The sequence below is a fragment of the Poecile atricapillus genome, chromosome 5 (assembly GCF_030490865.1).
Source record: "Poecile atricapillus isolate bPoeAtr1 chromosome 5, bPoeAtr1.hap1, whole genome shotgun sequence".
In the NCBI taxonomy this organism is placed as follows: Eukaryota; Metazoa; Chordata; class Aves; order Passeriformes; family Paridae; genus Poecile; species Poecile atricapillus.
Window position 1 is genome coordinate 18,371,240 of NC_081253.1, and position 27,165 is coordinate 18,398,404.

General features: G+C 38.1%; 1 protein-coding gene across 2 annotated transcripts in view; it reads left to right on the forward strand.

Annotated features, from left to right (window-relative positions):
* CSRNP3 (cysteine and serine rich nuclear protein 3) overlaps positions 1 to 27,165 on the forward strand; it is a 91,841-nt gene that overhangs the window by 11,839 nt on the left and 52,837 nt on the right. For both annotated transcript variants that reach the window (XM_058840485.1, XM_058840486.1), the window contains exon 2: positions 18,717 to 18,888. In XM_058840485.1, the coding sequence (XP_058696468.1) occupies positions 18,741 to 18,888 (148 nt within the window). In that variant the 5' untranslated portion in view covers positions 18,717 to 18,740. The remainder of the gene's footprint in view (positions 1 to 18,716; positions 18,889 to 27,165) is intronic.

Below are 27,165 nucleotides of genomic sequence, written 5' to 3' on the forward strand. Positions count from 1 at the left end.
AATGTAAAACAATGTAAATTTTTTATACCAGAAATTGTTACAAAAAAAAAAATAAAGCCTGTATAATGTACTTGAGGAGCTGATTGACCATTTGATACCTCTTTTGATCACTGGTTGGTACATGGATACATGTAGCATGTGGCACAAAATCCAAAGTCTAGTACAGGAGAAGGGTGACTTTTAAGTATCAGTGTAGCCCTCTGACCTCTGGTCTGTGTGGACTGCTGACTGTGGGCAGCCCCACAATCCCACATAAAACTAAAAGGTTAATGGCTACTTTTAGTGACCAACATGAATGAATATGAATATGAATAATATAATAACCAGGAGGTAAGGCTGAAGATAGGGTAGCTGTAGACTCATGAATGAAGCTGGGCAGGGTAGAGAGAGCAGAAACTTGCCAGGAAAAACAAAATTAGGAGGATTAGGTGCATGTGGTTGAAACCAGGATGATAATATTTAGCGCAAAATTTATCTAAATCTAGTTGATTTTTAATTTTACTCTTGAAAAAAATGAGAGATGCCCACAGTTGGGGTAAGCATTAAATGTTTAGAGGAAATTTATTTATATATTATCTCTCTTCTTAATGTTTTCCCACCTCTCCTGTTTGAATTAGATGTTTGTAACTAATTGTGGTATGGCTGCTTAAGCTTGTATTATTTGGCTTCATGTATTTATGTTTCTGTACGTTTTATTAACCTTAACGGCTTCATCAAGTCAGTGCATTAGTGGAGGAGGAGGAATATAAATAAAAGAAGAAACTCTTGCCTGCAAAATAAGCAGAAAAAGAATCCTTATCAATCTTTCAGTTATGTTGACTAAGTAAAATCTCGTAAGGTGCCTGTGTCATAGCAGTGAAAAGCGGTGTTCCTCCCTGACCTAGCAGCTGTCAGTCTGTCTGTGTTCCTTTCAACAAGGGGTAGTACCTCCTCTTTTCCATTAATGTGCTGTGCTCCAGCAGATAAGGCTGAAAGCCAAGAATTTTTATTTATCACTAATAAAAACTCGGTTAATAAGCTTTTTCAGGTTTGTTTAACTTTTCCTTTCATGAAGCGTAGATTATGGTTCAAGAGAAGCTTGTTTTTGAGGTCTGGTGTTTTAGGCTTTTGTATTGTTATCTAGTTATGAGGAGTCAATTCTGGATTTTGGGAAGTGCTTACCTGACTAAGTTGGTATGCAAATAAGCAAAATTGGAAATAATTTCCATGGTAGAAAGCTGCTTTATATGATAGTCACAGATGAGTTAATAGAAAGTCATGTATACTCTTGTGCAGAAGTTCTTGCTTACCTTTTGTCTCTTTTTGTGTCATTTGCTATATGACTTCTGTTTTGACTGAAGGCAGATGTCTATACTTCTGAGCTGATTGAAGGAATATAAATTGAATGTTGGTAAGTGGGTGGGAGTCTGAGAAACTTGAAATTTATGTAACTTGCATTTCTAAGAGGTTAAAATTAGTTTGCCTTGAATATGTTTTTCAGTCTTGCCCGAAATTTGTTCTCACCTGGCACTATTTTCATGGAGGTTTCTGTGGTGTGGGTGTTTTTTTGTTGTTTTTTTGTTTGTTTCTTTTGGTTGGTTGGTTTTGGTTTTAATTTTACCTGATTTCACACAAGCTCTCTACATATATTTTAAGAAGAACATTTGGTTTGGTTTTCCTTGGTTTTGTTTATCAAGGATTATCTCTCATTCAGGAGATCTCTTAGATCTAACGTGTGAAACATGACATGCCTTCCTGGGATTCTGCTTGCAGAACCATGAATAAGGTCTATTTCTAGACCCATGGGAGACATTTGTTTCGACATCCAAAGAACAATCTTACAGAAGAGCGATTTTGCTGTGGGAGACCTGACCTCTTACAACAGGTCAGATGATAGCTCTTCTGCTCCTGAGCTGGCCAGTAGCCACTGCTTGTCCTAGGCAAATGCCTGAGCCTGCAGTCAGTAGCCTGGTGAATAGACTGGTGACGGTCTCAAAGGTCTGCCTGGAGCATTCGCTAAACATCAAGCTCCACTCGTGCCTTCATGAAGGATATTAGAGCTGCTCTCGCACTTGACAGGAGAGATCTACAGTAATTGGTTTTAGTGAAGGACTGTGTGATAAGCTATCATAAGGTTACATAACCTGAGGATAGCTGCTGGGATCCAGGGGCTGTGAGTGCCTGTGCAGTGTATCAAGTGGAGATCAAGAGATGTTAGTTATCAGTAATCAGAGTTCTTTGAGATATGTACATCTACAAGACCATTTTGCCCCTAGCCATTGCTTACCTTCTCTCCTACTTGGAAAGATTTGCGTTTCAGAAGAAACTAAGATGGTAAAGAAGATGCTATCCAGTACCCCAGCCTGAAGGTTTATTTAGGAAGGAGGCGATCCTGTTGAACTATTTCATACAGGGATTACCAAAACAAAGTTAATTCTTTGTAGAGTCAGAGAAAACAGAAATAAATATTTTAGTAGCAATAGATATAATCAGTTGTTGCAGGAATCTGGTGAAGCAGCTTTCTGGTGTAGGAATCTGGAATCTGCAGCTTTCTGGTGAAGCTTTCCTTTTTTCCAGTGTAATAGCTCTGGAGAAAAAAGATATGTGTTGTTTGGAGTATCAAGTATAGGTAAGTTAAAAAAAAAGGAGAAATAGCCAAACAAATACAAGTACAAAAAGTAATTCCTTGAGTCACAGCAGGGCCTGGGTACAAACCTGGATTGTTTCCCTTTCTCCATCTCTGTGTATATGTAGTTAATTAGTCCAATGATGGCACTTAGAGTTGGAAAGCTTTGCTAAGATTTAGCAGGTGCTGGCTCTGGAAAGGGCCAGTCAGGTCCAGGTGCTCTGCCGGGGAGCAGCCAGTGCAGCAGGTGGCTTGGAAGGAGTAGGTGAGACAGAAGCCGAGGGCAGCTCAGCAGTGTGGAGCAGCTCAGGCCTGGGGGTGGCTGCCAGGCTGCCTGGTGGGGAGGCAGGTCTGGGATCCCTCGGGGGCAGGGGCCAGGTCCCAGCAGGGCTGCAGCAGTGGGCGCACAGCTCCAGCAGGGGCCAGGGGCAAGAGGCTGAACTTGAAGGAAGGGTCCTGGCAAAGGGTGGGCAGGGGCTGCTGCTGCCTTCCATCCTCAGGGCCACCGGCTGTGCTGTCTGTAGGTTGGCGTTGTGCCCAGGCAGCCAAGTGCCCCCAACCTGCACTGGAGAATGTCCTCAGCACCCTGCAGAAGTGAATTTCATACATTTAAAATGCATTTATCATGTAAACGACTTTACTCAATTCTTGATGTGCAAACTGGGGCAAGTTCCACAAGGACTGTCTGATGTTACAGAGAAATCTGAGGAAACTGGAAAGGTTAGGTTCTGGAGATTGCACAGAGCCTGCTGCTAGGGAGGCTTTTTGTGCAGCCCTTGTGGAGTATGGGGAAAGCAGCAGCCTACTTAATGCTAATCAGTATTTGCAGCAATGCTGTTTGTGTTTTGCTTTAGAAACAGTCTGTATTGAGTTGCTTCATTATGTGACTGTTGTAGAGCTATTGGGGTTTTTGTTGGTAATACTTTCCTATTTTCAGAGTAGATTTTGCAAGGCATTCTAATTTGCTTGTTTATACTGCCCATTTTTCTGACTAGCTATTCTGATGGTGTTTTGGGGATGTAACAGTGCTGCACCTTGCATCTGTATTTAAAAAATGTTTATTAAGTCTAGTTGTGGCACTACAGTTCTGTATGTCTGTTTATTTCTCTCAGCACTCAGGCTGGTTTAAAGGTGAAGTATTGGTGCTCAGCTCCAAATTTCTTTCTGCAGATCAAAAAGCAAATAAATTTGAAGTCTTCCAACCAATTGCTTATCAGGGCAAAATGTCTGTTTAGGTGTTCCTCAGTATTCCCTTTTCAGTATTGCTTATCAGGGCAAAAATGTCTGTTTAGGTGTCCCTCAGTATTCTCTTCTTTTCCCACTAAAGAAAATGGTATTGATTTTTTGGATTTGAAACCTAATAGTTTTTCAATCCTTGCAGGAAGGGATTTCCATTTTTCTAGGCATCTAAGAAGAGATTTTATGTTAAACTGAGGTAATTTGGTTAAAAAACACCTACTTTACTTGTAAAGACAGAATCTGAATATTACGCACAGGATCTGCTGGCAGTTTGTTGTGATAAGACTGACAGCTAATTTTTTAGAGGCTAAATCAGCTATCACTTTGTAGTGAAAGTATGCTAATTGGTATAGTCTTGCTGTGGTTAAAGATCAATAATTCATTGAAGAGAACAGATGCTTGTATTTAAAAGAATTCACAGTTAATTTTATTGGAAAGCTATAGCGAGAGATTAAAATTTGTAAACACAAAGGTATTTGTCAGCTTCTGCTGCTTAATGTTTTCCTTTAAAAGGGAAATCCCGGAGTACAAATGCTTTGATATGGCAGTAAATGACATCTTAGCTAAGAAGACTCATGTTTGATTTTGATTTTAAATGTAATTAAACTGTCATAAACTAAATGTGATGCTGTTGTCTTCAACTGAGCTGATACCTACCTGATTTATATAGAGAGGTAGAAAATAAAAATTCTCTATTCTTAGAAAAAAAAAATTCAAACTAGATTTAAGAGACTACAGAGAGATTAGGAGTATATTTCAGGCACGTGAATTGAAAATTGTTCACCTAGTCATTCTCTGCATTTGAATTCTTAATTTAGGTAGGAAGTTTTGTGTAAAGTTCATGCAGCACACTGAATGTTGGCTACTGTATTATAAATGCAGTAAAATAAATGCACGTGCACCAGCTAGACAGGTAGAGTTTTACATAGCTAACATTCAAGAAAAAGTATCTACTAATTACTCTTTTTGAGGTATTTTATAAATACTGCCTCAAACAGAAAAAAACACGTATTTTGTAGGAAATTCCTGGCATCTGTCTCTGAATTATTCTAATTTGCATTGAGATTTCAGATCCTTGTTTGTATAAAAAGCACCACTGTTGCTTTGATAATCACAAGCTTTCCTAAATACACAGCAGCACTCTTCACTGAAGATTTGGATAGCTGAGTCAGTCTCAAAGAATGTATACAGGCAGTAACTGTGTTCCTACAGCTGTTTGCTTGTTTTTTCCTTACAAAAAGGAGCTGAAAGGGAGAATTCCTATTCAGTAGGGGAGCTGAAGGTTTATTAATAGACTTTTTTTTTCCTTGTCTTTAAATTTTGTCATTACCTTTTAGTACCGAGTGTCCTCACTGACTACTAAGTAGCTTATTAAAGCTGGTTTTTAGATGTGCTTTTTTGTTGTTTTCTTCTTGCTGTTTTCCCATTTTGCTGGCATGCAGATGGGGGTGGGGAGTGGGAAATAAGGGAGAGAGCATGTTCCAGAGGATGCCAGGATGACTTCAGTTATTGGATGGCTGCTGTCTGATGGATGGAAAAAAGGGGAGTAAACCTTTCATTCTGCACTGACAGAGCTGAAACACAGAAACCCGATTTACAGGTAAGGGTGAAAAAAATTCCTGTTATGAATAGCTGTTCTTGATTCTTGCCACAGCATTTCTTGGATATAAAAATGCATGTGCAAACATCTTGCTCGTTCCTCACAAATGACTCTGAAGCAGCTTTTCCCGTTATTATTTCTCCTGCCTTGAAGGTTTCAACGGATGTGAGACCCATAAACAGTGAAATCATAGGCATGCCTGATGCTGGCAGCTTTCTCATGTGACAGGATACGCATTGCATCTCATTGATGCTGAAGTTGCTCAGTAAGCTGTAGGAAGAGAGGTCATTTTGTGTGATGGAAATACTCACTGTTGAAATACAGTGTATGCTACCAACAGGAAGAGAGAGCTGGAAGATCTGAAAATGCTTTCTTTGAGTTTGGATAGAAAAATGAACTGCTTCTGAAACTGTCTTATTTAGTGGTGGACAAACAGTAAGAATGGCTCCTTAGAACTACTGAAAGGGATTTTGTAGCTTTTTTTCATTATTTTTAGGTTTGGAATGAATGTGGTTGATAGCTCAGGTATAAAATAATCTTCGTCATAAAAGAAAAAACTATGCATATAATTATGTATATGAGACAGATAAATCTTGTAGTACCTACAGCATTTACATATGAGTTTTAATAAATTGTTGAAATAGCTTGCTTCTGCAGAGTTTGTGTTAGCAGCAGCTGTTCACACAGTGTAGAGATGGCAAGCAGCAAATTAATTGTTTGGTACAGAAAGTAGATTTGTTTATCAAGTCATGTTATATGAGAATGTAGAACTACAGGTAGAAGTCTGTGCCCCCCTTAAACAATAGGATATTTTGTTATTTGCCTCACTGGGGCAAGGATTTCAATGAGTCAGCTCTCTATTGACTTACCTCTACATTTTACATGTAGGAAATAATTTTTTATATAGGACCTTCTTTTGCTGGTTTGAAGCAAAAATATTAATTGATGTAAATAAATTGTGATTACAAGTTATTTGAGTGTATATGTATTTATGAAGCTAAAATGGTGGAATTTAGTTTTAATAGATTTCAGAGATTAAAATCAGTAAATGCATGAATCTATTTTTGTTATATTCACTGAGAGAATTCCCTGAAAGCAGACCTACAATTAGTAAAAATATGTCCCATAAAGAAAAACTGGAACAAGTCAATAGAACTCCTATGAATGCTAAAAAGGACTGGAAGAAGCTTTGTCCACTGTCCACTTACTTATGTACCTTATCATTGGGAGTGGTGTCCTTTTCTCCTAGCCGTTTCTTCAGAAAATGGAGCCTGGTATGTTTGCTAAAAAAAAATAAAATTTAAAAAATCAGTAATTTGCAGCAAATGTCAGTGATTCACAAAATTGTTCTGGAAGACTGGTGAGCTGTACCTTTTGTTTGGTTGGGGTTTTTTTGTTATACTGGGATGTAAACACTGGTAAATAACACTGACTGAAAAATAGTGGAGTTGTATGCTAATATTTGTTATTTGTAGGTAATGGATATGTATCTGAAAGCATAAGCTCAACTGTTAAATTACAGTCTCAAATCCATGTATTCAAATTGCTTTCCCCTCATCAAATGAGAAATCTGACTCAGAAGTGCTCCAGTAACAGAGAGGAGTTGATGAAAACAGAGATGTAGTTCCACATGTGTTTAAATTATTCGGTCTCCTTGGAAACGCTGCTGCTGCAGATGGATTTGGCTTTTGGTGGCTAAAAATATCTACCGCTTAATAATGACAGCATGAAAGATACTGAATAAAACTACTGTGCTGTCACTAGTTTTAAAGTTCTCTAATGATTCAGGTATTCTACATGAACTACAGATTTGCATTTTCTGTCCAGCATTCACTGTCAGCTGCTGCCAGCATTCACCAGCTCCATGGAAATGAGATAAGCTCATTAGCCTTGGTTGGAGACCCTGCTGAGAAGGGAGCATGTGAGTAGGAGGTATACTAGATAAAGTAGAAAGCAGGTAGAAAGTTGGTTAAAGAAATTCATAGTGGTGATGCAGCTAAGGTATTGTATAATATTTGAAGATATAGGCTTAGTCCCAGGGAAGTCGATAGAAAAAGTGTGCTTAAGCACTGACTTTGTAAGTTAAGAACCTGCAAATGAAAGAATTTTTTTTTTTTCTTTTATTTATTGGATTAGTGAATGCTTCCTTATCAGTTGTATGTGCAGGTGACTGAAATATCATACAAAGCGTTTTAAGTAAAATATTAAATTATCTTAAGCAAAAGCCAAAATCTGTATCTCTAAAAATTTTGTTACAAGCAAGAAATAGCATTCAATTACTTAGCATTGCTGAGCAGTTTCATCGTTTAAAGAATGAATTATTTTCAGTTAAGAATGCATAACCTCTCCCTGCAGCAACTGGACTCAGTGATCCTTGTGGGTCCCTTCCAACATGGGATATTCTATCATACTACTTTTTTAAATCCAGTTCTTCATTATTTATCCCTTCCACATATCATAACTTGTTTTGTTGTTTGCTGGTATTCAGTATAAATGAAAAATACCAGGTTTTTTCTGTTTCTGCTTCTTTCCCATTGGATGACTTCCTGCTAGTGCCTAGAAAACAGAACAAATAACAAACATTTTCTTAGTGGGCTAAATATACCTCTCTTATTCTTTTATTTTCTTGGTGTGTATATATATAATTTCTGGTAGCATATGTTAGTCAGTATGCTGATTCATTTTTCATCATTGAAAAGTGCATTTTTCCTGTTATGAAATGTTTTAAAGATAGCATTAAAATATTACAAGGTATTGTGACACATAATAAAAATTAATCCTCTGCAAATTAATACTAAAACCATTTTTAACTGGCATCACAAGTACCAAAGGTTAATTAAAGCGAATACTTGCTTTTGATTACTTGAAATCACAGAATCAATTAGGTTGGAAAAGATCTCTGAGCTCACTGAATGCAACCTATGACCAAACACCACCATGTTAACTAGGCCATGACACTAAGTGCCAAGTCCAGTCTTTCCTTAAACACCTCCCTGGGCAGTCCTTTCCAATATCTAGTCACCTTTTCTGTGAAGAAATTCTTCCTTATGTCCAGCTTAAACCTCCTGTGGCACAGGTTAAGGCTGTGACCTCTTGTTCTGTTGCTGCTTGCCTGGGGGAAGAGACCGACCCTCACCTGGCTGTAGCCTCCTTCCAGGGGGTTGCAGGCAGTGATAAGGTCTCCCCACACCTCCTCCAGGCTAAACACCCACAGCTCCCTCAGCCACTGCCAAACAGCGCCCCAAGGACCCTTCCCACTGGGCCACTTCCCATCCACTCTGCTCCCAGCCTGTAGCACTACATGGGGCTGTTGTATCCTGAGTGTAGGACCAAGTGCTACTTGGTCATGGTGAACCTCATGCCCCTGGTCTGGCCCATCGATCCAGCCTGCCCAGGTCCCTCCCCAGGGCCTTCCTGCCCTCCAGCAGATCGACACCCTGACCTAACTTCAGAAATTTGCTAATGGTAGACTCAATCCCCTCATCATCAGTAAAGATGCTAAACAGTGCTGGGCCCAGCACTGATCCCTGAGGGACACCACTCATGACAGGACACAAACTGGATGCAACAGTGTTTGCCATCACCCTCTGGGCCCATCCATCCAGACAGTTCTTAACCCAGCAAAACAAGTGAGAGGAAAGGATATGGTATCTTTCATTCTGTATGAGACTATCAGCATATTAAGAAAGCAAATAATTAAATGGATTATAGAAACTTTTCAATGAGTCTTCTTGAGAATAATTTGTTTTCAACTAAGGTGGAAAAACCTGAGTTGCTTTAATTTAAACCTCCTTTTCCTGTATCTGTAGTTTAAGATTCTATGGAGATAATAAGTAATCTAAACATTATTTGAGGAAGTTAATGTGTGATACATTGCCAGAAGTGCATCTTTGCATTTTATAGTGGTAGCCAAGTTGTGCCAATTTGTCATGAATCCTTTGGGTTTTGGATATAGAAGCGGAGGTTCTCATCTGGTAAAAATAGTAACAAGAAAATTTATTGCATATTGCCTGTGATGTCTAGGTTGTGAAAGATAGTGATGATAACATGGAGGAAGTACTGCAGCTTTTTTTTTTTTTCCCCTGGTTTGGTTTGGCTTTTTTTATAGCAAGTTGCAAACAGATGAGCTGAGGATTCTGCCAGTCGAGATTTTTCCAGCAATTTTCAGCATAGCTTGTTCATGTGTGAAGAGAATTCTGTGCTGTACAGTTAATATCAGACCACAAGGTGAAGACAATCTTACCATGTTTGCTACTCTGCAGAAAATCTCCAACATACCCACTCATCTTGTTTCTATACTGTAATCTTCTAAAGTTAGTCCTTTTTTTATCTTGTCACGTAGAAGTATTACTATTATTGTCAAAAACTGTGGCCAGAACAAGGTATGAAATATTTGGTCATTTTTTACATACAATTTGCATCTATTCTTCCCTGTCACCACTTGGCCATGTGCACACATCCCGTTAGTACTTACACAGTTAAACTGGAAGAGTCTGTTCCTGTATTTTTAGAAAAAAAAAAAAAAAAAGAGGAAAACCTCATTCAGGGTGAGTTTTGCAAATATGCTTCAGTATAGTTTTGTGTTACAAGTTCATGCTGCTGCTTTTGGAGTTCAGATTTCTGAATTTGGACATGTTGAGCGTTTTTGTGAGTTTGTTTGTTTTGTTTTCGTTGGTTGTATTTTTGAAAATCTATTAAACACTACGTCTTTCAGAGCAGAGAATGGCAACCCCCTGTGTCAAGATGCAGAGAACATGGAGCAAAAGAGGAGAGCTGTTAAATTCACGCTCTCTCTCTACTGGCTTTGATGGTAGTGCCAAAGGAACTGTGTGCTAATGCAGCATGTAACAGGGAGCTGAGTGACATGTACTGGGGCTGGAGAGTGGGAAAGGTCCCTTTGGCCTGTACCAGCCATGGCCATGCTGTACTTTGGCAGGAGATACACAGGATTCCCTGCCATGTTCTGCAGTTCCTCTGCAGGCAGGGTGCAAGATTGATGTTCATGAAGGAGCAGTGTGGAAAATCAGTACTGAAATAGTATGAAAAGGTGTTGCAGTGAGCCAGTTAGTATTACTATATGGGCTAATCTAGGCAAAATTTATAATAAAGGCCACTCGGGAAGTTGATAGCATTCCAGTCTTCATTACAAGCTGGACCCTACTGCCATTTTTGCAGCTGGAAGTAGCATAATGCAAAGCTGCTGTGCCAAATACACTGCTGCCAGTCTTGGAACTTCATTCCAGCTGCTGGGAAGTTGCTAAGCAAGCCAAATGTTGTATGTCCTTTTGCAAAGAGGTGCAGTAAAGATGTGTTGGTAGTATGCTGTCTTCCAGGTAACAGACAGGCTGGTTCTTCCCATCATCTACATGCTCACTGTGCTCTGAAACTCTGTGTATCTGTAGAAGTCAGTAGGACTGACTACTGTGGCACAAGTGATTTTCTGTTTTCACATTTCAATTTTAGAAACAGTTGTGACTTCTGTCCACACCTTTGCTGCAAGCAGTCCAGCAATACAGTCCATGCCAATAGTAGTAAGCCTTTTCTGGGAGTGTCTATACAAACTTCAGCATTTCTTCTGGGATACAGGTAGTAATTTCTTTTTTTCTTTAGAAAGGGTTAAAGAAAGTCTCGTGCAGAGATTTTGGGTGAAAGGTTTTTAATTGATGAAATTTCATGATGAAAACTCAAAACCTGGAAGAGAAGTGCCCAGTACCAGGTCTTCAGTAGCATTACCTGAAAACTATGGAAAGGACTTTGACAGGTGCTGCTAAAAGTGTCCTAGATGACTTATATGGATGTTAGGCATTATGAATCTGAGTGTGTGACACAGCTTCAGGATGGCTTTCTCCTGAATCTCCTGTTTTCCTCTAGGACTTGCTGTAGCAAGCTTAGAAAATTGTTGTAAATGAAACACAAGCTCAAACAGGTTTTGTGGACTAATCTCTTCTTGACAGGAAGGCCCTCTTACTGAATTCCTCTCAATGTGTTTCTACCATCTTGGACCTTATTGCTGGAGACCTGAATGCTAAGGTCCTGGCTTCCTGGTTGAATTAATGCTGCCTCCTACTCATTTTACTTTGTTCTCTGGGGAGCATGCTGAGAGAAAATTTAAGAAAACTAGCACATAATTTTCTTCTGTTGCCTGAATTAGACAAGCATTTCATTCAACTGTTGACATCAATTGATGTAGCTAAGAATTAGAAGGCCATTTCACTGCTGCTGTATGTAGGAGTCTTGTGCTGGGTGATGGAGAGGGGGATATTTGCATGCTTGGATCATGTAGGACCATGAAAGATGCTTTTGGAAGAATAAAGGAGCCAGATCTATCAGCATCTGTAGTGCTTGTAGATGCGAGCAGTGAGCATATGCCAGCATCGTTTCTGCATTTTAAAATTCATTGCCAGTGGAGCTAGGTGGCATGTGTTAGAGTGTACAACAATGTGTAGGCAGTCTAGAAGATTAGTGGATTAGTACTCAAGTGTGAAATCAGGAGTACTGTAAAGTGATGGTATAGAAACCCTGCAAAGAGTAGACTTGGCAGGATTTGGCTTGCAGTGCCAGAACAGATTCCCCAGGTTGAATTGTGCAGTCTTATCCTGAAGGATTTACTTGGTGCTGTGCATTTAGCTAGGCTGAAGCAAACGAGGAGAGAAAGACTTCGCCTATTTTACATTTGTGTAAGTTGACTGCTGCTGTAAGCAAATATATATCAGTCAGATTATTCCAGTGGTATTCCCTGTACCTATACAGTGTAGTCTCTTAACTGGAATTAGCTTGCTATGTATTTGTAAATTTTACAGACTGTAGTAGTGAAACTACCAGAGCCTACCTCTGGCAACTGGTGCTTATGATTAGAGCTGCCAAATACAGCAAAACATGTATTGCAAACATTAATTTGAATTCTGAACAGCTGTTTGATTCATGTTCGTGTACCTCTGTTGTTCACTGTTTGCAAGCATTCATGCAAATGGTTTTTTGTCTGCATTAATGCAGTTCCTTACGTGAATAGTCATTTTCACAAGCAAGTAATATTCTTTGTGTGAATGATGATGTCACTGTAGGTGCTTTTGGGTTTGACTAACCCTCCCCTCCCAAATTTAAAACTGTCAGTTACACAAAGAGCAGAATAATTCAGTGCATTATATGGAGCCAGGCAACTACCTTGATTGGTTCACAATCATCTCTGCTGCTGGCATTTCTTTAACAGGTAAGAAAAATGTCTTTAAAAAAAATGAAGCTTTGTTCGCAGGCTAAGAAAAATACTTAAATTCAAAAAGATTATTAATCACAAATAACCCAAACATTTTGGCTTGTGAGCATCAATATTCGTGATTTGACTGTGAAATTATTTGCCAAGTCTCCCTAGAATGTTATAGTACATGCTGACTGGCCAGTGGGTGGGAGTTGTTTGTGATGAGTACTTTGCAGTAATGTTTAATGTGTAACATCTGTTTTCTGCATCCTCCAGTTCAGTTTTCAGTCATTTGCATAGAAGTGTTTTATGTTCAGAAGTGAATTTGTATTGCTGCTACAGACTTTATATTTTTCTGTACTTTCAGTTGATGCATTTGAGACAAGCAAAATGCAGTGTGACACATAGGACAGTTACTTATTTAATGCCCACCTTTGATGTTTAGTTTTTGTTTTATTTTCAGATGAGAATTTTTAGTCAGGTAGATTTTATCATGAAATGTAATCAAGTCTCAAGAGGAGATTAGTACAAGATCAGGTTTCATAAATAAACCAAAGAAATAAGTAGCTGGATTTCTTACACCCTGTCCTCCAGCCCCCTCCACTCCAAATGCCAATGTGTTCTTGAGCTCTTTTTCCTCTTGATTTTTATGTAGCTTTAGTCAATAACTGATTTCTGTAGTGAGGCTTCTCTTTAAATCATGATGATACATAATTTGAATAAGGTTCTGTTTATTATTATTTCATATCTTTTTTTAATGTTTACTGCATATGGTACATGCTTGATGTTTATTTCTTCACAGGTATGCTCCACACTTCTTCAGTGTCCCAGATGATGTTGTATGAGCTGTATACTATAGCACTAAATTTTGCAAAACATTTATTTGAAAATTTTGGCTAGGATGAAAATTGGGTTTGTCTTTGTGACTTGTCCTCGTTTTGCCTGGGACAGAGTTAATTTTCTTCTTAGTAGTTGGGTCAGTGCTGTGTTTTTCAGATTCAGTATGAAAATGATATTGACAACACACCAATGGTTTGGCTGTTGCTAAGTGGTGCTTGCTTTATGTCAAGGGCTTTGCCATGTTTGCCAGTGAGGAGCTACACAAGGAGCTTGAGGGGGGGCATAGTCAGGGCAGCTGCCCCAGACTGGCCAAAGGGATATTCCACAGCACAGAATGTCATGCCCAGTATGTAAACTGTCCGTGGGTGTCAGCAAGACACTGAGGATATGACAACTTATTAGGTTTTGTAGAACAAGTTTGGCAGTGTATGTTACCACAGTCTCATAAGAAAAATTTTCTCCTGGGAGCGCAGGTAATGAATGCACTGTCACCTGTCCTCTCAGTAATTCTAACATCACTCTTTTTAGGCCTTTCACTGGGATTTGGAGATACCTGCTATATAAAGAAGATCTCTAAAGGTCTGCTGCAATGAGATTGTTATCAAAATTTTCAGCCTTTTTAGGTACCAGGGGAAGTCAAACCAGCCAGGCTTTTATATTATTTTACTTTGTAGGTCCCAGATAGTACTCTGACAATGTGAAATGTATCTCCCACATTTACAACGGATTTTTATCTTCTAGTAATAACATATTGCCTCTGAAATTTTTAAATATCGGGTGCCTACCAGTTATCTGGCATCGTAGGAAGGCAAAGCCTGTTGCCATGGAGCTTTGAGGACTTGCTTCGCCTGTCAGCACACCTGCAGCTAGAGAGCTGGCTAAATGATCTCATTGTAGGAGTAGTTTGATCAGGGTGGAGGGGACTAGGAAGTAAAGGATGAAAAAATGGATGGGGGGTTTTGTAAGAAAGATCATCCTTCTCACAGCCCATAGCCATCATATGCTTCTGCTGTGTCAAGTTGTCACTTTCTTGAAGAGTCCTTAACTGTGTTAGGTAATTGGTGTTTGATCTAGAGCTCATAGCAATGTGTTAGCTTATTTTCCTTGCTTTCATACTGTTCCCTCTGTTTCAACTTTGCTTTGCCTTGCTTTGGACTAATGCCACACAAGCATGGATGGCAGAGGATGATATATCACATCGCTGTGCAAGGATTTTTTTTGTTGTGAAGGATGTAGCTATGAACAGGAAAGATTCCAGTGTCTGCTTGTTACTCAGTTGTGTGAATTGAAAGGATGCTGCTCCAAATCAACTGTAGCTAATAGACAGCTGTTCAGTAATCATTTGGAAAGGTGTGTTTCTAATTGAACCTTTCAAGCCAACTTTTGCCCTTTTTAATGGGTAAGTATGATATCTCTTTATCTGTAGTTGGCGGTTATTTTTCAGCCTCTGAAGGCTGAACCTCACTGGTGCCTTAGTGGAAGTCCAAGAATATTGATTGACCATCCATTTGCTTCTCTTAGTCATGTGCTGTTGTTTGGTTCCTATAGTCAGACATGGACTTCTGTCCACTGCATTTTTTACTTATATACATTAGCTCCCTTCTTTTCAGAATATACTTGTTGCTGAAGTATTTCTGTGCATTTAAGAGTATTCCCATCCTATATAATGGTAGTCTCACATACCATAAGTGACTTGTGTTAGCATAATTGTATCACTGCATAGTTACATTACCCTTATGTTTCCTCCTATCAGTTATGGGATTTATTTATAGTTTTGCTTTCCATTCGTGTATTGGAAATTTGACTTGTGAAAGTCTTTGGTGCCTTGTACCATTAGACTTACCTCTGGGGTCTTCTGTTAAAATGAGATTGGATTTGGATTTCTTTGTGCAGCAGTTGCTTCAGTTGATTCCCCAAAATCTGAATTTACCTATTAAATTGTAGTTATGGTGCAGGACAGAGAACAATTCTGTTGAACTCTCTGTCTTGGTTTCCCAATTGTGCGCTTAGGAACCTTTAGTGATATCACTAACTTTGTGGCCTCACTTCTGTTAGAACGTTTGAATGTTGCTTATTCCTGTTGGTCTTTGGAATATATCTGTGTCTTCTGCTGGGATATATCACACAGTGAGCAAAGAGCAAAATAATGCTTTCATAAACAGCACTGGGTTGTGTGTCCCATGCTTGTTATGTCCTAGTTCCTGTAGATGTAGATCTTGCTCAGGTACTGCAGGGTGCCTGTGTAAATAAGGCTATCAGAAAGAACATGCCTTGTGCACTACTGTGCAGATGTGCTTCTTTCTGAAGAATATTGGCTTATGGAGCGGCATCTGTTTATACAGATGTTATTCTAAAGGGATCTCCTGCTGGTACATAGCGTGTACAAACAGCTTTAGATACTCTTTAATCTCTCTCTGTGATAGCCAAGCTCTTGAGTAATAGAAGTGTCTCCTTTCCCCCACGTAACATATTCCTGGGGAGACTTGATTACAGAGAGATTAGAATCAACAGATCTCAGGAATGTGGCAACACCTAAATTTTATCACAGCTACTTTATCAAACAACCTTCTCAATAATCTTCCTAGAAGAGATTCAGAACAATAATCAGGCAACAGTCACACTAAATATATGTAATGGTTAAGCTGTGCTTTCTTTGTGTTGTGGTTCTGTAGTATCCCTGCACCTCCTGTACCTTATCTTGATCAGCTAGATGATAGAGCTAACCTTTGTCGTTTCCAAGGATCCTGAGGCCCATTTGTTATGGTTCTTGATACAAATTATCTTAATGAAATGGCTTTGTTGCTCACAGGTTGTGGCACTTGTTGCATATGTAGGCTATGCTAAAACCAGGCAAATTTAAAACCCTTTGGTGTAAAAAATATTTGTTTCTGCTACTTGCTGGGAACAGCTGTGGCTGTTGACACTCTCACTATGTGCAGCAACTTTGCTGATGTGTACGACACCATTTAGACATCCAGTCACCAGGTGCTTTCACTGGTGGGAGACAGTGTCTGACCAAAGGGCTTTTCTCTGGAAGCCACCTCAGGGTATGAGATGAGTTCTTGCTCTGTGACTGGCTGCACACTCATGATGATCACAGATACTAGATTTGCCTTGCAGTGCAGTTATGTTCTTTGGACCTGTAACTTCATGACTCCTGTAGCCACAATTTCAATGAGTGCACACATAGATTTGACTTGGGTCTCACTTGTACGATAAACTCTTTGTCAGCTCATTTCTCACTCTCTTCACTGAGATGTTTGAGTGTAAGCATTTTCTTTCTCACACTCCAGCTGCTTCTTTACCCTCTTCTACAGTCATGCTATAATCCTGTGGATTTGATATTGCAGGCTGTTGCCATGGAAATAATGGTGATTTCACAATTTCAGTGCTGTAAGCACTGCAGGAGACAATGCAAAAGGTGGTTGGCAAGAGATAGCGAGGATATGGGGGACAGTATAGAGGAGCTGTTTCTGAACCTGTACTTGGGGGGGTGACTTAAAAATTGTGGTGATTCAATATGTATGTGTTTAGTTCTTTTATCTCTTTCTCTTTTTTAATTTTTGTAAATGTGTTTTTATTAGAGGCTGGTTCATAAAAATTCATTCTTACATTTTTGCAAAGGTTATTACAATGTGATACTAAATTGTCCTTTCCGTGTCCTCAGAATAAAAATGCAATGCTTTCTTTGCAGTTTATAGTAATTCATTTTTGGACAAAAGGGAAAAGGTTGAGATCTAAGCAAGTTCTGTTTGAGTCATACATTTACCCTGAAGAAATATCTTTCAGGAAAACATTTTTTTCATAAATAGTAAAACAAGCTGAGAACATCATGGTGAGCACATATTTCATATATATGCTCACATTTCATACAGTCTGTGTGACTGACTGTATGGAAGCCTAATATATTTATTATTTAATTTTTAGCGTGCTCTGCATGCAAACAAGTTTGGTGCTGAAGATCATCTTATGCAACATCTGTTCTTAGCATTATGTGAGGATTCCACATCTATACTGAAATCTTTTCTCTAAATTAGACACGTCCATAAAGGTAGAGTGAAGCTTACTGGAAGAAATAACTATGTTATAAGATGAATTGAATTGGCAGCTTAACAAGCTGAAGGCAAGTGGCATCAGATGAGAATTTTTGATACTAAAAGCTTGAAAGCATCAAACAGCAGCCTTTTTTCCCCAGCAATTTACAGCAGAATTTCACTGATTAGCATAGAGTGTAGATATTATCTGTAACTTTTAAGATCTTAGAATTAATTTCAGTCTGCAGGAGGAATTAATCAGTAATGAGGGTGATAGTAAACTATTTTTAAATTAAAGATAGAGAAAAATTGTTTCAACCTATCAGATGTGTTAAAATTATCTTAAAATTGCTTTAAAAATATTTTGATCTTTTTCTGCTTGGTATTCCATAAATGGAGATACAAAGATCAGCTGTATATATGAAAGGGAAATAATATCAAATGTTCAACATGACTCTGGCTTTGCTGGGCAATGTGATTATAAAGTCAGGTTCTTAAGGATGAACCCAGTCCTTTGATGCTTGTGTGAATGGAGATAGACTACTTGTGTGCCAGTACTCGTATCTGAATTTCAAAAATTCTAGGCAAGAAACTTCTGAGTAAATTAAAATGGCAAAATGAGCCAGCCAAAATGTTTACGCAGGACCTGGCCTGGAAAGATGCAAAGCATCTCATACAGCTCTCAAATCTAATTGTTATTGTGGGCATTTGTTAATACTGAGAATTACATAAATAAGACCCTTAAAATAAATCAAAAGAGACAATGAGGTTTTTTCTGAACTATATTTATTACAGAACTTTTTTTTAATGTAATGTTCCTTGGTGCCAAGGATGGTTTTAAGTGTTCTATAAAAGTCCATTTTTGATTAATTACATTGGAGTATTATGCTTGACCTAAATCTGCTGCATAACTGAATATATATATATTTTTATGTATGAGATTGGCTATAGAATTGTCTGCATTGGTAGAATACAGGTAGCATTTACCTTCTGTCTTAAAGTCAATGAGATGATAAATATACTGATGTTAGGTTGCAGGGTTTTTTGATTCCTTCTTGGAAAAGTTGTTCAAAACTCTTGGTTAAGGACCCATTTAGCTGCAGGTAGTAGTATCTGATTGATGCATGAACTCTTTCATGGTAAGTGAATTGGGAAACCTGCACAGGTGGGTGTTACAGTGCCTCATTGCCTCTGTTCCTGTTACAGGTGCATGGTGACAGCATTGCAGCAATGAGTGGAATTTTAAAGAGGAAGTTTGAAGAAGTTGGTGGAACCTCACCCTGTTCATGTGTGTGGGAATCAGATGATGATGTTTCTAGCAGTGAAAGTGCTGACAGTGGAAGTAATGTCCATCCATCTGCTTCTAATCATTTTACTCGTAAGTACTAAAGGGGTGTGTAAGGCATGATACTTCTTCTTATACAAGCTAAGAAAGGTTCGTTTTACTCGTTAGAAATACAGTGAAAGCAATCTGGGGTTTTTTTTGAAGTATTTTTTCTGATTTATTACATTTAAATGCTGGCACTGTGAGGAAGTACTTATTTTTGAAAAAATAACTATTTCCTCTGGTAATTGTTTCTGTGAAAATTTTACGTTAGAGTGAGTTTCAGAGAAAATTCCATGTTTATGCCCTATCATTCACATCTAGTTAGTATGACATGTTAGGAGAATGTCTTCCATTTGTGGGAAGAGGGAATATTGGCACTAACTAATTTGGAGGCCAATGAGTGCCTCTGCTTGGTGTTGTGTGTTCAGAGTTGAGAATAGTGTACACAGTCTGTGACAGAATCTGATCAGTCATCCTGCCACCTAAGCCAATAGAACCATACAGCTTTCGGTCATTTTCTTTCACTCATTACAGGGGTAAACAGAGGAAAAAAACTGTAATCCTGCCTGAGAGGGTATTTATAGTATAGCTACAGTACAGTTTTATATAGGAAGAATGGGTTTATTGGAGTGAGCACTGTAACAGATTGCTACTTAAGATTTTTCAGAGGCTCTGCAATTTCTCATTTTCTATTAGAACACATCTCTTTACAACCAGATTCTGATAGTAGTGCTTTTCAGATTCCTGTCCTCTGTTGTGGTTATTTTCTATTTGTCATCAGCTTCTGTAAAACCCAAATGCCGAATTTATTAACAGTCAGAAATCTCTAGATGTAAAATGAATATTGCAAGAATATTAATTTTACATCTAATAAGAATATTTACATCCAGTAAGAATATTTTCAAATAAAGATTTCTTCCATGAGAAGGTTGCAGGTTTGGGTTGCATAATGTTTGATTATGGAGCAAAACAAGAAAACATGCCTTGCTGTTGGAGACAACTCCCTTCTCACTAGTATATGCTATAGTAGTGAGTATATATATAAAACAGCAGGCTTTTAGAATATGTAAGATGTTTCCTCCAGCCTCATCTGAGTTCAGTGTAAAATTCTTACCCCCTCAGCCCACCTTATGAAGTAATGTGTTTATTCTGTACACATACTCCATGGAGTCTCGTCTCATACTGTGTGCCCAAAGCCATTCTGCTGTTCAAAAATATCTAAAAATATTCATACAAATTCTTCCCACTCTTATTTATCAGTACATGTGCAGATTAATTTCTTGTCTAAGGGACTGCTGAGACACACAACAGCAATCTAAAAAATCCTCTATTAAGTCATGAGCTCCAGTAAACCACGTCAGTACAGAGTAAGTCTTTATGATAGTAGAATGTTATAATATTATTTTATAAGCTGCATGTAGATTAAAGCTGCTGTTAATAATTAATATTATATTTATATTTAATATATATATTTATATTTATTTTCCTGTGGTAGCCTGTCCTATTCAAAAATAAATGTTGTACATATCCAAATCAATTAAATTATTATAGCAGCCTTATCTTGATTTTCTTTTCCTCAGTGGCATCTATGGAAATGAATGTGCCTTTTTCAGAATTAAAGGTAGAAGTCTGCCTGCATGGTATACACATTTCTAGTGTGAGAAAACCATAAGTATATATGTGTATGTGCTTTTTCAAGTGACATATATGGACATGTGCTTGTGTACATATGTATGCACTTGTGCAGTAGTTGTGCTGATGACATACAGAAGCCTTGAGTGATATTTTAAATCTAAAGTCTGTGACAGAATGCCATAGAACTGAAGAGTGGGAAGCTACAGGGTTTTATACATATTTTTGACTAGGGTCCCAACTGTGGTAAGAGAAGAAATATATTTGTCTCTCTCCCACTGAGGTTTACAGATTTGGGTGAATGAGGTACTCTTCTAATAAGAATCCTGCATATAATGCAGTAAACAAATAAATCAAGCTGTTCTTTTTAAGGATATTTGATTTGTGTTTTATTTTCCTTTGTTCCTTGCAAAAATTATTTCACTCATGGGTTGTTTGTTGGTTATTTTACTGGAATCAGTATTTCACTTTGGTTTTAATTCCTAAACTCATGGTTAGGGAAGTTAACAGGCAAATTTTGCTGTCTCAAACTTTATTTTAGGTGCAGCTGGAAAGTTTCTCTGTGTATGTCAGTCAGTTAAACTTCAGCAGGCTGCTGAAGCATGTTACACACCACGTGTGCTCACCCTACCATTAAATGTAATCCTTAAGCAGGATGGGAACCAGGGGTGTGGTGTGAGCATCTGAAGTTGTTTAGCAGGTCTGGAAAGTCCTAGATGCTATAATGATAAAACAGAGTTTATTTAAAGCAATTCTAGGAAAGCATAAGGAATCCAAGTACCTGTTTGCTCTCTATACAAAATATGTGTATCTAGTTATTTTGAAAGACTAAATTAAAGGTACAGAGGGACAATATGTGAGAGGAAAACAACTAAACCAAAAAAGAAGTCCCTTAAATTTCTCCGTAAAACTTAATTCAAGGCTTCTGAGGTGGTTATTTTAAGATCTAAGTACTTGTACATCCACATTGCTGCTTTTTGTGTTATTTGTAGTTAAGCTAATCAGTTTGCTCACCTGCAGTGAGGCCAGTCCAGTAATATTCCTGTGTATTATGACTATTTTCTTTTCAGCAGGGTGATCTCTGAAAGGGCAAGTGTTTGCAGTAAGGCAGCCCTGTCAGTTAGTGGTTCCAGTAAAACGCAGGAAGAACTCTGGAATTGAAGCTGGTCTATGATTTAGCTCTGGGAGATGGAGAGGGGAAGACTCTTGTAGCCTGTCTTAGTCAGGACTAGACTTACATTTTACAGAGTTTCATGTCATAGGAAAAAGCCAGAGATAATGTTTGAAATGGAGCTGAACTATCTTGTGTGGGGCAGAGGCCTGCAGATAGAAGTCTTTTTCTGAACAGCCTTTGTAAAAGACAGAAACTAATGGCAATATAGATTTTTAAAGTGGTTTGTGTCAATTTAGAAATGCCAAAAATGGGATCTCAGGAATGCTGAGAACACTGACCAAAAGCTCCTGCAGGCTGAGATGTGTGATCAGAGAAATTCAGTCCCCTTACAGCATAAGCTTGCAGTGAATGTTTTGAGAAGAGTGTTTGCTGTTAATGTAGCCAGCGTATAGAGCAGGACTGATAAATGCTATTACTTTCCAGACTCTGAACAGATTAAAAAAATTAATAACACCTGTTGATATATTATTCTGTGTTAGATTTGGGAAACTTGTGGACTCCATGGTTAAATTTACAGAAATATCTCCAGCAGAAAAACCTGAGCCTGCAGACATTTTCCACTGCTCTGTTGTTATGTCATGACTGACTTCAGTTTTTACAGTTTCTATGACAACTGTGATTTTTTGATTGGTAAAGAATCGAGCACTAAAGGATTTTTTTGAGCTGTAAAGTATTTTTCCATCAAAGGAGTAGAGTGAAAATATCAAGATGCTTTTCACTAATCAGTATTGAAATTGAGTTGCTGTCTAAATGTGGATACCTGCTTGTGGCAGGCTCTACATACACTAATTTTTCAGATAGAACAGATGAGAAAATAGCCCTATTACAGTTGCCAAATAATTTTCTGGAAAATTAATGATAATTTATGCTTACAATTTAAGACATTCTTACATTCTTATTTTTCAAATCATGTAGGTATTGACATTGCCAGGTTAACCCTTACCAAGACATGGTTCAAAGCAACACAACTGGATTGTTATCTGAGATTCTTAGGAAATTTTTGCAAGTCACCAGCAAAATGGTACTTGGGAACTAATGATGAAATTACGTTGTATGGGAGTGGAAAAAAGAAAGAGATTAACAGAATGTAAGGGTGAACAGTTTGTGGTTACTGGGGGAATACAGAGAGGAGCTAATAAAGAGCTTGTCACGGTGGGAAGGCAGCTTGCGGGCTATGTTATGTATGAAGGGAAGGAAAGAAGGAGGTTCCCCAAGATGAGGAGCTTGACAAGCAACAGGGTGCTTTTCAGTAAGAGCAGGAAAGCAGTGGTAACAGATTTTACTTGGTAAATATGTCAGCATGCAGAAAAGGCTACAGATTGGCTGGCTCAAAACTGGGAAAAGGGGGGGCTAATGAACAGAATGAGAATGAGCCAGCTTATCAAGATCAAAGGAATTTAATGCTTCAGGAGTTTGCAAATTCTTAGTCATTGAAAGTGACTCATCCTCTTTTGCTACATTGGTGTATATGGAATATATTTCAAAAACAAATTAGAAAATTACTGGGAAATGTTGATTTTGATTCTGCAGCACATCTGTATCTGTGCTGCATTTATTAGAGAAAAGCACCTTGCACTCAGAACATATATATATAAGGCCTGGTCTGTATTCAGGAGTGTGTGCTGTCAGTGGGTCTGGAACCATCTTCTGCCAGCAATTCTTAGTTCAGACTGATGCTAACACAGTGTATGGGATTGATTCTATTTGATGATCTAATGTTATCTATGAGACTGGATACAATTTAAACATGATGGTTAGGTATTACCCTTGATTTGTTCTAGAATTAAAATTGTACCAGATCATCTCTTAGCCACTGGTTTTAGATTTTTTATAGCAGTTTCTGTCTCTAGGTGCTTTTAAAATATGCAAAATAATTTTAATAACTTTACAGTCTCATTTACAAATTCAAAGAATATGAAGTTTCTTTTTTCTCTCACCAGTGATGCATGTAATTTTAAAAATCCAAAATCATGACGACCATGGCTTTTTTGACAAAGAGGGATGAATGTGCCTAAGCTCACAGATTTTCAAATTTTTTCAGAAGTTTTTCTTCAGCTAACTTCTAGCTTGGATTTGAACTAGTCTCAGCTAAAATCCTTCTCTGGATAAATGGTAAGATTGGGAAGTAGGTGAGTTATTTTAGTGAAGGCTTGCTCCATGGTCTTTGTACTTGAGTACAAAAAGTAGCTGTCCTTTTTTTCAGGTACAAGGAAGCATTATGACAACATTTGGACACCAGTGAAAGCTGTGGGTGGCCTGATACCATTACACTAGCTTTTGTAGGGAAGTAATTGGTGAATCAAATCACAGAGAAGGGAAATATAGATTTTTCTGTTACCAGTTTATGAATAGATTTTTATCTGAAAAAAAGTTTCATGCTTGCTTTCTCCTGACTGCTGTATCCTAATGCTCACTTTAATTCCTCGTGAGAGTCCCATTGGCCTTCAGCAGCTTTCTTTGAATTGCTTTATGTGCTCTTACAAAGCAAATGAAGCTTCAGGAATATTATTGCCATATCCTCTGTCCTCATCTAGTGCCATGATTAGTACATATTCTTCATTTTGTACTAGTCGACAATGTGTCCTACCAGTCTTTGTAAATATGGTTTTAAAGATGTTTTGAAATTTAAAGCTAAGTTAGATTCAGTGCTTTTGACAGTGTATTGTCTTGTTGACCAGGCTGGATGGGACCCTGAGCAACCTCATCTTCATGGGTGGCATCCCTGCCCAGGGGTGGGAGGTTGGAACTGGATGATCTTTAAAGCGCCTTCCAAATCATTCTGTGAGTGTCCATTACAGTGACCTTTATAACTAATTTCAGACTGTAGCACCCTCAATAGAGGCACCATTCTGCAGTGTTTTCTCCCTACTGAACGCTGCTGTGCTGTTCTTTGCTCTGATGTAGCCAAGCACTGATTTAGCAATAGGGATGACTGTGGGGAGTTAACTTCAGGACAGCAACATAGAGGCACAGATTCTACTGGTAGTGGATCTTCTGAAAGAAGTTCCTTCCAGGAGCTTGTCCCTGCTCAGAGGTTTTTTTCTATCAATTGATACAGCTGTTGTTTGTATGAACATGCTGATCTTAAGTCTAGCACTGAGCTGGTGAACAGCCTTCTGTGTGGTTTGACTTGGTTGGTCTTTTTTGTGGTTTGTTTTAATAGACTAGCAGTTCTGCTTGCTAAGCAGATTTAACAAGCAGATGAACTTAGTTGTTTTATCTTGGTGCTTCGTAATGAAACCATTCTAATGCTTACAAGAAAGATGCAACTGTATTCTATCTCTGTTTGCACTCTTACCAGCCTTCAGTGGTTGAGTTTTATATTCTGATTCTTCTTACATCGTTTGTATTGTACTAGGACTTTTTGGCTCTACTAGGGTCCTGGACCTGCTTAAGATGAAAGCCTGTATCTGCATACAGGAAATACAGACTGTTTTTCTCCAATATAAGGCAGCATCCACATACAGTAAATGCATGTGGTAGCTGTCTTAAAGTAAACTACAGGGAGGAATGAATCCATGGAAATTACTGACCCATGGGCAAAGATTTCAAGAACTTTGATTGAAACATTAAGGAGAAAGAAAAATATTCTGCTTGCTGGAGGCTGTATTGACTTCTTCCTTTCTTTTTCCTCTGTAGACCAGCCTCATCTCCCATATGTATTTTATTCTTGCTGAGATGTCTTGGCACTCAGGGTAGTCCCCGGGTGTGCACTGAGTGTGAAGAAGGTATATTTAAGGTCCTGATCCCTGCAGGAAGTTAAGGAAATTAAGTATGAATCCTTTCCCTCCTACAAAATACTATAGTGATGTTTTCAGCACGTGCAGTTAGGAGACTGTAAACAAGCTGTCATTTCTTTGGAATTTGCCAATTCAGTGAATTAAAACCAGTTACATTAATTGTTTGATTCTAAAGCTTTCACACATTCTCTGTTCCGTGAGGGTTTGTCTGTTTGGCTTCCCAGCAGTCTTGCTGTGGTGTCTTGTGATCATCTACCTGTCCATCTGTCTGTTTTGAGCTTTCAAGAATTTAAAGCAAGTGAGGGATGTGATTCTATATAGATGGTATTGAACAATATTGATCATCATTCTTTTGTTCACTAAATATGCAGCATTTTTGGTGTTCTGATTTGTGACTACTGATGCTACTCTACCACAATGTATTTGTAGTACTAATAGCATTAAGGCATGGGGGTAGCATCCAGACCTCAAAGTTTATATTTCAGAGTCTTTATAATACCTGTAGTAAAAAAAAAAAACAAAAAACAAAAACAAACAAAAAACCCCAACTAACCAAAAAGAAAAAACAAAACCAAACAAACTCAACAAAAAAACCAAACAGAGAAAACAAACAAAAAAGAGTGAGAAGATAAGCAGCTCATTTATTCTGAACTTACATAATAGTGATATGACTGTTCTGAAGGGGAAAACCAGTTAGCAGTTATCAAGGACATTGGCTTGTCGTCCTGTTATTTCTCAGTTCACTATCAAAGCCAATTAAGACTCTTTTTGTAATGTGGAGTCTTTTGTATTTTAATGAATTCATCATCAACTATGTATGCCCCAGAGTAATAGTGGTGAGAAAGGGAGTTTCACCATCAAACTGATTGAAGACTCAATGACTTCATCCCAAGTGAGGCTTCAACTGTTATTATCCCTGGCTCCAGCCTTGTTACATGACTCATTTTCACTGGGTGCTTGTGTGCAAAATAATAATGTGCCAAGCCATTAACCCCCACTTGCAGTGAAGGTACTGAATGCACTGTCACAGGACTTGCTGTGAGATTATCAGAGACAGTTTAACATGATGGTAATGCTTGTTGAATTTCTGAGTTACTGATGTTTGGTGAATTGCTCTATATAAATATTTTTTGCATTTACAACTTCTTGTGAAATTGTTTCTCTCCATTTCAGAAACTCCAGGCTTTAGATAAAGACAAAGAGCAGATTTTTCACTACTGAAAAGTAGGTTTTGTGTGTTCTCAACTTGTTATCTGAGTATTTTATTTAGACAAGGATATTAGGAAAGGCTTTTAAAAGTGTTTAAGCAGGAGTTTTGTTTGCAACTAAACTAAAGTCAATTCCAGACTTATTCTTATTTAAATTGAGGTATGACTCGCAAAGAAAGCAGCCATAGGCAGTGGTCATCTGTAGAGCATTAGTTCAGCAGTGGTTACTATGGCAACCATAGGTGACCTACATTTTACCAAAAAGTGATCATGTGTGTTTTGTTTTGGTTTTTTTTTAATGGAGCATACCCATTGACTACTTTATTTAGTAGACTATTTCATCTTTTACATACTGTTTTACTTAAATAGTACCAATTTTGAGTGATTAATGTGAAATAGACTTAAAACGTTCTGGAGCAGGGATGCCATTTCATTGTTACACTACTATTTAAAATTAGTAGATTTTTACCTTTGATATCATTCCCAGTTGTATGTTCTTAGGAAGAAGGTAAAACTAATTAATTACAGCTGCATTAAAATAATGTATTATTTGTATGCCTACCAGTGTGTGGTC